The sequence below is a fragment of the Conger conger genome, chromosome 6 (genome assembly GCF_963514075.1).
Source record: "Conger conger chromosome 6, fConCon1.1, whole genome shotgun sequence".
In the NCBI taxonomy this organism is placed as follows: Eukaryota; Metazoa; Chordata; class Actinopteri; order Anguilliformes; family Congridae; genus Conger; species Conger conger.
In genome coordinates this window covers 56,840,540-56,853,358 of record NC_083765.1, presented here as the reverse complement: position 1 = coordinate 56,853,358, position 12,819 = coordinate 56,840,540, and the positions used below count along the sequence as shown (strand labels likewise).

Below are 12,819 nucleotides of genomic sequence, written 5' to 3'. Positions count from 1 at the left end.
TCCCTCTTGCCTTTACCCCTGCAAATCACGTGGGCCATTTTACATCCCACAATACACCTGGATGCAATTCCCGATTTGGTCAATGCACACCATGATTCATACTCCAAACCGTTTTTCTGTCAATTATTTTCTTAAACTGTTCGTTATTTTAACTGGAGAGAAAACCTGTGCTGTGGAATCTAGGAGAATTCTTTCGAGTTAAGTGTGCGACGGTATGCCTTGTTAAGCAACCATTTATACCTGCAGCGATGCTGGCTAAATACCAGCATTAACAGCAGTAAACAAATAAGCGTGTACTTTGAAACCAGTGGGATTCGTAAAAATATTAGGAGCCAGCTAATTTCTTGCTGCCAAACTCGGGTAATGGAAAGAAAAGAATACAAACCTTGGCTTTTAAAGCCAATAGCACTGGTGTTAATTATACTCATTGAATTTACAGAAACCAATGCCTGTTAATGAGCGCATAACAAGTAAACGGAGACTCTTTGCCATAAACAACGTCGACTTTAATACAGAGCTGCTGATGACAAAGTCAAGTGCGGTGCACTTCAGACTGAGCAGCTATGAGGAGCTGAGAGCAAGAGACATTGGACTGCAGGTTTACATCAACTCTGACAGCGAACCAGTGGGCTGTTAAATTAAAGCTTCTATCATTCCATATATTTGTTTGCTTATATGCCGTAAAGTTACACAACAACCGAAAGCTAAAATGCGTCTACCCCGCGACATGAAAAAAGCCCAAGTACGTTTATGTGAGGAAAATGCAGAGCAGCAAACGAGCTCGGTTTTGATTAATGCGTCGCAAACAGCGGGAGCTTCGCTGAAAGCTATAAACCACACGCTGGCTGAAAGCGTTCTCGCAATGCCAGGTTATGTCAAATATGCCAGCGATGGGGTGTGGGGCATGAACTTTTTACAGACGGACTTTAAATCACTGAAGCATCGCTGTTGACGTGGGTTTCATTGCAGTACTACCAGAACTACCAGAAAGAAATACAGATGGTTAGAGGGCATGGGGAGCCATCACGTGATCACAAAGACGGCGATACAGACCGCAGAGGGGTATTAAGGTACACAGAGGAGCACCAAAGCTAAAAGCAAAACAATATTCTGTAGGGAACTAGCAGGACCGCAAATAAATGAACTAAGTAAGATCTTTTTTTTCACTGTAGCTCCTCATGAATAAAACCGGACTAATATAATACATTTAAATTCATCTGTGGACTTCACAATCTATTCCCACACTGAGATACATGCTGAATGTAAAACAGGAACACTGAACTGCAAGACAGGTAGATTCCAATATAAACGCTTCTGGAACTATCAGTCCTTCTTTTGGAAAACAACTTTCACGATTGAAAGGATGCTGTTTTTTAATGTAGACTAAAATATCACAGTTCACAATTTTCATTATCAGAAAGGAATTGGAAAAAAATGAATGGCAGTCAATGGGTCAGGAGCTTCAGTTAAATGTTCACATCAACCATCAAAATGTGGAAAAATGTGATATAAGTGACTTCAGAATGATTGTTGGTGCTAGACAGGGTGGTTTGAGTATCTCAGAAACTGCTGATCTCCTGGAATTTTCACATACAACAGTCTAGAGTTTGCAGAGAATGTTGCAAAAAAACGAAAACCAGTCCAGTGAGCAGGAGTTGTGTGGGCAGAAAAGCCATGTTAATGAGAGAGGTCAGAGGAGAAGGGACAGACTGGTCGAACATGACAGGAAGGTGACAGTAATACAATTAAACACGCATTATGCAGATATGCAGGAGAGCATCTCTGAACATGCAACACGTCAGACCTCTAAAGTAACCTTTAGTTCGATGTAAACTAAAGTCAAATTCTCATCACACCGCTAGCAGGGCAAACTCATTTTTGCTGGATGAAAAAAAAAATAATAATGGCAAAAGTCTAAAGACACTTTCTAAAGGCAAATAAAATACATGGTGATGCAACAATCACAGTCTCTGTGATATCTGTTAGGAGGACTTACTTTTCACTGCCAATGATGTTATACTCTATAGTACATGTGTGAGTCAGGCGGGGGAAACAAGATACAAAAACCAATAAACGTATAATCTTAGCTCTCAGTCTGATGTCCATCACAGACGGCCATATATCAGTGTACCAGGCTGACGGAGCGGCTCTTCTGACGACGTCCACGCCACGCTATACGAGCTACCATTGGTCCAAACTTGAGACAGGATCCCAATCCTGAAGTTTACGTCCATCGCCCCCTATAGGCTAGCACAGGCAGCGCAGTCTCACCACAGGACAGCTGTGGGCTGATTTGAACAGGCGGAAGTGTTGCGAAGCTGAAACATCTGCATAAGCTGGGCGAAAGCGCTCACTTTGAGCCGCAGTCACGTGGCGGCGGAGATAAGCCCCTCTCCCGGCTCCGTCTGAGAGGGTTACAGCCTCGGCGTCAGGCCGTAACGGATGGCCGTGGTGTGGGCTGTCACACACTGTACGACACCCGGGACACATTGTGCCGTTATCAGCGCTGCGCAGTCTAGGAGAGTAACACACTGGGCCTAATGAAGTCTGGGTGCATTAAATCAAGCACTGTCAGCACAGCCTCACAGCCCCAACAACCTTGCCCTTGAGGGCATTAGAAAAAAAAAAAGGAAAAAAAACCTAAAAAGATTTTTGAAATTATATATTCCGGAAATATTTTTCAAATCTTGAAAATCACAAATGGAAAATATGCATTATAATTTATGTTCATATTATTCTTGCATATAATAATGAAAAGTATGATATATATATTTTTTATTTTTTATTTTAATACATACATACATATGAATAATAAAATGAATTGAAACTGTCAAATTTATGTTAAGAATGTTGCTCATGAGTGAAACAGCAACCCAATCAAGTATCATGATGGCAGCCTTTTAGCTACAAACTGCTAGACTGCACTGGCATTTACCATATGTACATGACCTGAAAAAAGCTAATTGAAAATAGATTTCACTTGATCTATTTGATCTACTTGAGTCTGTGTACATCAATAGTGCACTGTCCACGTACTAACTAATATTTAACGACATAGTGTGCATTCGTATAATATTCTGGGAAGGCATGGACCTTAACTGTGTCACACACCGAAATTATTTACAGATATTTTAATCCTTGATTCAAAACGTACAGCCCTGATAAATTAAACTACTAAAATGTCTTCCGTGCTAGGTTTAGAATGATTAAATGTGTTATACTGACATTTTACAGTAGCCATTTAAGAATAACATGCTGAATTAAACAATTTGACTGTGCTGTCCTAGGATACTGTGATGCTTGCGAGATATACTGTAAAAATGATCTCTTAACACACTGCGACAAGAGTGTTAGAGAATGGCTGTAATCGTGTTTCCACAGAGCAGAGAGCTCAGAGAACCAGAGCAGTTCGCTCCCATTTGAATGAATCAATTGCACCGGCGCTGTGGTGACTGGGGTCTGCTGCCTGAGTCAATCCATCTCTCCCAGGACCCTGCCAAGAAGCCTCGGTACAGTGGCAGCGCCTGAGCGCCAAAACCGCTAATTAACCTGCCAGTCAAGCCCGGTGCCTCCTCAGAGCCGAGCCAGGCGACGGTGCCTCACTCTGCTCCTCTTTTAATTACACACAAACACTTCTTCACGCAGAACACGAATTAGCTGCAAGAGCCTCCCTCCTGCCTTCGCACCGCATACTGTACGGGTGAATGGAGAATACAATGTAAATGGATCATAAATAACAGTGGCATGTAATGCTATCTACTTTTTTTGGTACATTGCCTTTTATTTGAAATGTCATCTTCGCAAAAACACAATTCAATTTCATGCTGCAAATTCATAGAATGTGTATACTTCAAGGCTGAAAAACTGAGTCGAAGCTTTTCCACCAGTAATCTAAATCTTTTTGAAAATAAAGAGAAATTTTGTTATATATGTTGAGGTCTGATAGATGATGAATGATTAAATCCCGTAAAGCGCTCTTCAGACGGGACATAATGAAGAGATCAGGGCTTTACTTTTTAAGATTCCAGCGGAAATGCGGAGTAAATTGAGAGAGAGGGACGAAAGGGTTAAAAATGCAGCATACTCGAACATAGGCTCCATGCGTCAACGGGGGGCTGTTTTACGGCCGAAAGTAAAACACTGACGTCTCGCTGTCGCAGGATACGCCACGGTGTGCGCCTGCTCTCCACTTACACGTACTCAACAAGGACGTGACGGACTTAAAGTAAGTGTGACGCAAATGCGCCCATTTGTGTGAATTTTAGGAAGGCGTCAATCGTACGATAGGGGGAACTAAAGAAAAAAATGCACAGGCTCCACAACCCTCCCCGTAAGTATCTCTGCAGTAACACTTTGTCCATGCAGCGCTGCGACACCAAGATGTGACGATTTCACAGTATAACAGTAACAATGTTTAACACTCCCTACTAGTCTACTCATACCCTATGTTTACATACGTTCATCATTCCTGCAAATCTGAGAGAATGTTATATATAACCAGGCACTCTCTCCAAGCTTCATACTGAGCTCTGCCTTCAGTATCCCTTTGAGGATCCCCGGTGGCTGTGGGACCTAAACTAGGCCCTGTCCTCGTCCCTGCCCTCCCCCCCCCAGCTCAGCAATGCCTCCCGCCAGCTGAGGCGATCCTGCGGACCTCGCTGTTCGTCAGCGAGCTCTCAGCTAACTGTCTGTAATGAATTTCAAGCACACCCTTGAGGCAGAGACAGCGGACCATGAAGAGGAGCCACTCTGCGGCAGCGGAATTTTCCCTCCATTTTCCACCAGACAGGTACCGCACTCGAGAGCTCCATGTCTCCCTCTGCTGGCAACAAGAAGAAAAGCAAGTATAGAAGGCCAGAAGGTGATCAGCAGCAATACAAACCGTTGTGCTTAAAGGGCACAGAACCCTGGTACCTATTGTAGCCATTAAATGTTGTTTCTTTATCAAACATATATACATGCCACATCACTGTGAAACTGACACATTACCTTTAAAAAAATATATTATACCATTCAAAAAATCTAATCAACGCAGAACAAGTGTGTCTGGATTTTGATTTACATACTAATCATATAAATCACATGGAATGAAAAAGGAAAGCTCTGGAATGCCTCTGGCCTGAATATATGAACTTTAGGAAGAGTCTCTGTATATTCACCAGGTAGTAGTCTATTTGCTGGTCTTTAACCTCCCCAGACACTCCCATATTACTCCCTTGCTCACTCCACTGGCTGCCTGTTCTGGCTCGCATCAAATTTAAAACTTTGGTGCTAGCATTCCAGGCAGTTAAAGATAATCAAGCCCTACACACCTGCCAGACCTCTCCATTCTGCCACCTCAGGGGGCCTGGCGCCTCCCCCTCTTTGGACTTCCTGGTCATAACTCCTGTCTGATCTGGCTCCATGGTGGTATGACCTTCCCGTGGTGGTCAGAATAGCAGAAACTCTCACCACCTTCAGCGGCAGACTGAAGAATCACCTCTTCAGGTGGCACCTTTTGCCACCCTCCCTACCTCCCTGTAAGTTGTGATTACTCACAGGTGTGAAAAAATAGAAATGTTCATAGTTTATTTCAATTAACAAAATGCATGAACAAAGACGTGAATGAACAGAAGAAAAATTTAAATCAAATCAGTATATCATGTGACCACCCTTTGCCTTCAAAACAGCAGCAATTATTCGAGGTATGCTTGCACATAACTCGGCAGGTAGATTGTTCCAGACATCTTGGAGAACTAGCCACAGTTCTTCTGTGGATTTAGGCGGCATCAAATGCTTCTGTCTCTTCATGTAATCCCAGACAGATTCGATGATGTTGAGATCAGGGCTCTGTGGGGGCCATACCATCACTTCCAGGACTCCTTGTTCTTCTTTATGTTGAAGATAGTTCTCAATGACATTGACTGTATGTTTGGGGTCATTGTCCTGCTGCAGAATAAATTTGGGGCCAATCAGATGCCTCGCAGGATGGATCTGCCTGTACTTCTCAGCATTGAGGAGACCAAATCCATTTGCAGAAATGCAGCCCCAAACTTGCAAGGAACCTCCACTATGCTTCACTGTTGCCTGCAGGCACTCATTCTTGTACTGCTCTCCAGCCCTTCAGCAAACAAACTGCCTTCTGCTACAGCCAAATACTTCAAATTTTGACTCGTCAGTCCAGAGAACCTGCTGCCATTCTTCTGCACCCTAGTTCCTGTGTTTTCGTGCATAGTTGAGTCACTTGGCCTTGTTTCCACGTCGGAGGTATGGCTTTTTGGCCCCAATTCTTCCATGAATATGAAAACAATTTTCTGACCAGACTTCTCCGCACAATAGATGGGTGTACCTGGGTCCCACTGGTTTCTGCCAATTCTGAGCTGATGGCACTGCTGGACTTCTTCCGATTGCGAAGGGAAGTAAGTATGATGTGTCTTTCATGTGCTGCAAGTTTTCTTGGCCGACCACTGCGTCTACAGTACTCAACGTTGCCCGTTTCTTTGTGCTTATTCAACAGAGCTTGCACATCTGGGAACCCCTGTCTGCCTTGAAATTTCTGCCTGGGAGAGACCTTGCTGATGCAGTATAACTACCTTGTGTCTCCTTGCTGTGCTTAGTCTTGCCATGGTGTATGACTTCGGACATTAAACTGTCTTCAGCAACTTCTCCTTGAAGCTGAGTTTGCCTGTTCTTCACTCAGTCTTGACCCTCCTACACAGCTGTTTCTGTTTCAGTTAATGATTGTGTTTCAACCTACATATTAAATTGATGATCAGTAGCTTTTGTTTGGTATAATTGGTTAATCACACACCTGACTATCTGTCTACAAAATCCCTGACTTTATGCAAGTGTACCTAGATGGATTGATGCTGGTTTGAAGGCAAAGGGTGGTCACACCAAATATTGATTTGATTTAGATTTATCTTTTGTTCACTCACTTTGCATTTTGTTAATTGATAAAAAATAAACTATTAACATTTCTATTTTTGAAAGCATTCTTACTTTACAGCATTTTTCACACCTGCCTAAAACTTTTGCATAGTACTGTATGTAAGCTGTTCCTCATTGTTATGCATATGGTACTTATTTTACATATTTACTTATTGCTACTAGTGTTATATTTGCCAAGACTGTTTTTTTCTGCCTTTGTTTGTTTGTCCTCAACAGATCAATCTACAGGGTCCAAGTTCTTGTCTACATCTTCTGTATGTAGTTACTTCTGGCACTTGGAACTATACTTCAGTGTACTTGTCTCTTTCAATGGTTCTGTACTTTGTTGTACATCAGTCTAGATAAGACCATCTGCCAGATGCCTCTAATGTAATGTAATGCTGCTCACATTGCATCATTAGGTTTGGACTGTCCATCCTGTCCTGCATTTCACTTTTAGTTAGTTAGAACTTTTTATTGTTCTCTAAAAAGATAGTTTACTCATTGGTCTTTGGTGATCGGTCTTTTGGTGTTATTTCACATAAATCAGGGTAGAAACCATTTCACTTTGCTCAATTGGTTGGATAATTCCATTACATTACATTAAGTGCCAGAAGTGACCACATACTGTCTATAAAAACATGGACCATGTTGATTAATCTGATGAGAACAAAGCAAACAAAAATCAGTTTGTTAAAAACAGTTTTACTGTTTAAAACACTATGGCAGGTCTTTAGGGTCAGATTATCTTTTGTAAGTATGCTGGGACTGACCCCTTAGCTGCCAGGTATGCTAGTACCAATGTTTTTATTTTGTTTGATGCAAGCCATGACAGGCAGCCAGTGGAGAGCAGTGAGAAGGGGGTGAGAGTGCCTGGGGAGGTAGAAGCCCAAGCTACGGTGTTCTGGATGAGTTGCAGAGGTCTGATGGCAGACAACGGAGGGCCAGCCAGAAGGGAAGGGGAACCACAATGTTTTCAGAAAGGGACACAGAGGTGTCCCCTAGGGAAATAGAAAAATCTAAGAGGGGGAGTTTAGAGCAGGAATAAAGATTAGTTCCCTCTTACCTTAGTTGAGCTTTAGATGGTGGTTGTCCATCCAGCTCTGGCTAGTGAAGATGCGGATAGAGACCAGTGTGTCAGACGGGGAGAAGGAAAGAAAGAGGTGGGTGTCATCAGCATAATAGTGATACAACAGAGAAAACAGGTCTAAGCTAGTATAAAGAGAAAGGAGAAGGGGGCGAAGGACTGAGCCCTGGGGACCTCCTGTTGCAAGGAATGAAGCACCAATACTGTACCAGCCCAAGCAACCTGGAAAGAGCAACCGGCGAGGTAGGACCTAATCCAGTGTATGGCTGGGCTGTAGATCCCCATTGCTGCCAAGGAGGACAGGGAGATGGAGTAGTCAACAGTGCCAAAGGCAGCAGAGAAATCTGGAAGAATCAGGACAGAGGAGAGAGCATGAGGTAATTGACTGACAGAGAGGAGTGCAAGTCTCCATCAAGTGGCCAGATATGAAGCCAGACTGGTAGGGGTCGAGTTGTTCCGTAAAAATAAAGAAGAGATTTGGTTGGTTAGAAGCAACTCGTTCAAGTGTTTTGGATTAAAAAGGAAGAAGAGATGCCGGACGGTACTTTTGGATGAAGAAGGGGTTCAGAGTGGGCTTTTTTAGGAGTGAGGTGATGTGGGCCTTCTTAGAGGACGAGGGGAAACATCCAGAAGACAAGGATTTCATGAGGGAGGGGACAGAATGGAGGATGTCTGGTGTGATTGCCTGGAGGATAAATGAGAGGACAGAGTCAATGGTGCAGGTGGTAGGGTAGTGGGAGAGCAGGAGCTGGGAACCATCAGAATCTGTGAGGGGAGTGAAAGTGGAAAAACAAGGGGTGGGCACAGAGAAGGGGGCCGATGGTCATGAAGGGACAACGGATGTCTGCAATCTTCTCATCAAATAAAACTGCAAAGTCATCTGCATCAAAGTTGTGCTGAGGAGAGAAGAGAAAATTGAGAACAAGGGTTATGTGGAGTTATGAATTTTAGTTTGATAGTAATTTACCTTGGCAGCGGTGACAGTAGAAGGAAATGCCGCCAGGAGAGAGGATGAAAGGTAAGATGGGTCCTGGATAGGCTGGCCCTGGAGGTATGTAGGGTGGCAGACATCCACAAACTGGGAGGAGATGAACATGCTGGCCTAGGTGACAGAGAGAGTCAAGTGCTGTGGAGAGAGATGAAAGCAAGGTGGAAGACACAGATGCAGTGGAGAGATTGGAGAAGGACTTGAGGGGGGGGGGGAAGCAGTGACACTGGGAGTGAGAGAAGAGGATGAGAGAGAGGTTACAGCAGACTGTAACAGTGGGGGTGGGAGGAGGGGATGGAGTATCGGGAGCTGCAGATGATCAGACATATGCAGGGGGGTAAAGAGCAGGAGCAGCTCCTCAGGAAGACCGGGTCTAGGAGGTTGCCAGCCTTGTTGGCTGGAGGAGAGTGTTGCAGGGAGAGGCCGAAGGAGTAGAGTAACGGCAGGAAGGCAGCAGACTGGGAGGATTCCAGGTGGATGTTGAAGTCTCCTTGGGGAAGGAGCTGAGTAGGGTGTTTAGCTCATCGAGGAAACCTCCCAGGGGTGAAGCAGGATACTAAACAACAGCAATATAGAGTAGAGGTGTATATACTCTCAGTGAGCACTTTATTAGGTATTTACTAGACTTATTCTTTAGACTTATTATTCAGAGATGCTCTTCTGCACTACTGTTGTAATGTGTGTTAGTGTGTCATTTGTGTTACTGTCACCTTTCTGTCAGCTTCAACCAGGCCCTTCTCCTCTGACCTCTCTCATTAACAATGCGTTTCTGCCGACAGAACTGCTGCTCACTGGATGTTTTTTGTTTTTCACACCATTCTCTGCAAACTGAAGAGACTGCTGTGTGTGAAATCCCACAAGCAGTTTCTGAGATATTCAAACCACTCTGCCTGGCACCAACAATCATTCCATGGTCAAAGTCACTTAGATCACACTTATTTCCCATTCTGACATTTTGTCAGAAAAACAGCTGAACCTCTTGACCACGTCTGCATGCATTTATGTCATGACTCATGACATAAGATAAAACAATGGTGGCATATCAATGCAAAAAATCATGAGAAAACAAAATCTATGTGCAAGGAAATGGAGGATCCATGTGCTCAGCCTTAGAATTCTAAGGTGCCAACTGACATGTTTCACAAAAATTACTTAGTGTTAGAAATACGTCGTTTATAGAGCACTTAATATATGTGAAAAGACCACTGTTGTGAATTGGTGCCCATTCAAGTTGGTATCTTTGAAGCTCAATATCTTAAAAACCACTCAGAATGAACCTGATAATTACAAGGTCATGATTTGTTTAATAAGGTTGATGTTGTTCTGCAGTGGAATTTTGCTTTAACTAGACGCCAGTAGAGGGCAATAGTGACACCTTGTTTGTTAGTTACAGTATGGTGCCTTCCTGGACAGTTATGTGTTGCCATTTAAAAGCCAAGTGTCTTCAATTAAAACTGTGGTACTGGGAGCTGACCGTCACTCCGCTTTTCCCCACAGGAAATGCACAGAAATACCACTCGGATTCATCCCAATCAGTTTTTAGCTTGTCTTGATGGTGTTGAGTATCCTCCTGCTTCTACAATATGTGTATAAGTAAAAGTGAGAGAGAGAGGGGGTTGGTAGTGAATGTCTTCAAACAATCTGGTAGTGAGAAGACTATATAAAATGTCCTTTTACACTGGAAATTATATTCATGATATGCATACGTATTACACAGCTTTGTGGTCATAAATGCAAACATAATATATAAATATATATATTTATTATAATAATAAAATATATATATGTATTATAATAATAAAATATATATATTTAATAAATAATAATATATATTTTTTATTTAAGGAATTAAGCATTCCACAGGCCTCACATAGCACAGGTTAGACTCCACTCAGGGCATTTTCTCTACAGGAAAAAATGCATTCTATCATTTTAATGTTATTCACAGCCTGTAGAATGAGGAATAAATTAAACTGAGCCCCTGTTTTATTTGGATTTTCTTGACTGGATTAGCCCTATGTACTATGGACTTCAATTCACAGCCACCGTGTGATGAAATGTGAACTGACATTAATTTCACGGCTTGCTTCCAATCCGAGTATTCAATTAAATCACCCAAACACTGACCTCAGCACATGGTGCCGGTGCTTGCCCTTCTTACAGGCCTGCTAACAGCTTACAGGCCTTCCCAGAAACACTGAGGCTCAACCTGCTTCGCTGTAGCAACATCATACTGGTTCAATGGAGCCTATTCCATGACGTGACACATACCATATCAAACAGATGTTCTTTTTGTATTGCAGATATGCTTTTCATTCTTCAAAACACACTGAGAAAATTCTTCCTTGTCGTTACATGGTCTCCTTGATGTATGATTCAGAAGCAACCCTATTGTCCCAACCCGACTGTCACTGATTTTCAGTGACCCATACATTAAATAAGTATTGCACTATTGGTTCCAGAGCAATATGGGAGGGAGAGCTTGTGTGTATAGTCCCTAACAGTTTCTATGCTGAAAACGTATAATGAGTCAGCTGTCTGGGCCAACACCATGATTGACACCATAGGACAGTATCTTTACCAATGGGATGAAATAATCCTCCCGCCCATTACTAAATCATGGTAGCCTAATTGTTTGATTCTTGCTTTTGGAGAGAAAAACGGTTTGAGCACACTTAGAGTACTGTGTGCAGTTATGTGGACCGCAATATAAGAAAGATATAGAGGCACTGGAAAAGGTTCAGAGAAGGGCAACCAGATTGATTCCATGTATGAAAGATACAAGTTATGACGAGAGACTTATGATGCTTAATCTCTTAAAGCTTTGTAAAAGGAGACTCAGGGGGAATGTTATTGAAGCTTTTACATTCATTAAAGGGATTAACAAAGTGAACATTCGGGTGAGTCTGGTTAGTAGAACGCTGGGATAAATGCGGCACAGATATTAGGAAATATTCTTTCGCACAGAGTGGTCACTTTGTGGAATAGCTTGCCAGGACATGTAGTGGAGGCAGAAACACTGGGGGCTTGATACGGTGCTAGATCCAATTGAGCTTTAAGGTACACTTTAGTGGTCGGAAAGGGCGAGCATTGCTGGGCTGAATAGCCTGTTCTCACCATTATGTTATGTTTGAGCTGGTAATTGTCCCATTACTTTCCTATTCTGTATTGCTGTTTGCACCCAAGATAGATTAAATAAATTACTATTTACTTATTTATATATAAAGTGGGTGTTCATGTGCTCTAAACTAGTGCACCAATGTGCAGTCAAAGCATACAGCATACAGCTTTAGAACAATTAGATAATTTAAACTATTGTCCTGACACATTTAACCACACATTTAATAATTGTTATTTAGGAGAACAGAGAACACCAGACCAGTTTGCACTTCCTTGGGCTGACTGGTAATTTCCAAATATATTACCAAATATATTAGGCATGTGTAGATAAGGTTATCCAACAATAACAACAACTATTATTATTATTATTATTATCCATCCATCCATTATCTGAACCCGCTTATCCTGATCAGGGTCGCAGGGGGGCTGGAGCCTATCCCAGCATACATTGGGCAAAAGGCAGGAATACACCCAGGACAGGTCGCCAGTCTATCACAGGGCACACACACCATTCACTCACACACTCATACCTACGGGCAATTTAGACTCTCCAATCAGCCTAACGTGCATGTCTTTGGACTGTGGGAGGAAACCGGAGTACCCGGAGGAAACCCACGCAGACACGGGGAGAACATGCAAACTCCGCGCAGAGAGGCCCCGGCCGACGGGGATTCGAACCCAGGACCTCCTTGCTGTGAGGCGGCAGTGCTACCCA

General features: G+C 42.9%; 1 protein-coding gene across 1 annotated transcript in view; it reads left to right on the top strand.

Moving 5' to 3' along the window:
* Nucleotides 1-8,989: 8,989 nt before the first annotated feature.
* The window catches only part of LOC133131610 (homeobox protein DBX1-B-like), a 30,110-nt gene continuing 26,280 nt past the window's right edge, over nt 8,990-12,819 (top strand). Inside the window, exon 1 of the mRNA XM_061246982.1 lies at nt 8,990-9,014. Coding sequence (XP_061102966.1) covers nt 8,990-9,014 — 25 coding nt within the window. The remainder of the gene's footprint in view (nt 9,015-12,819) is intronic.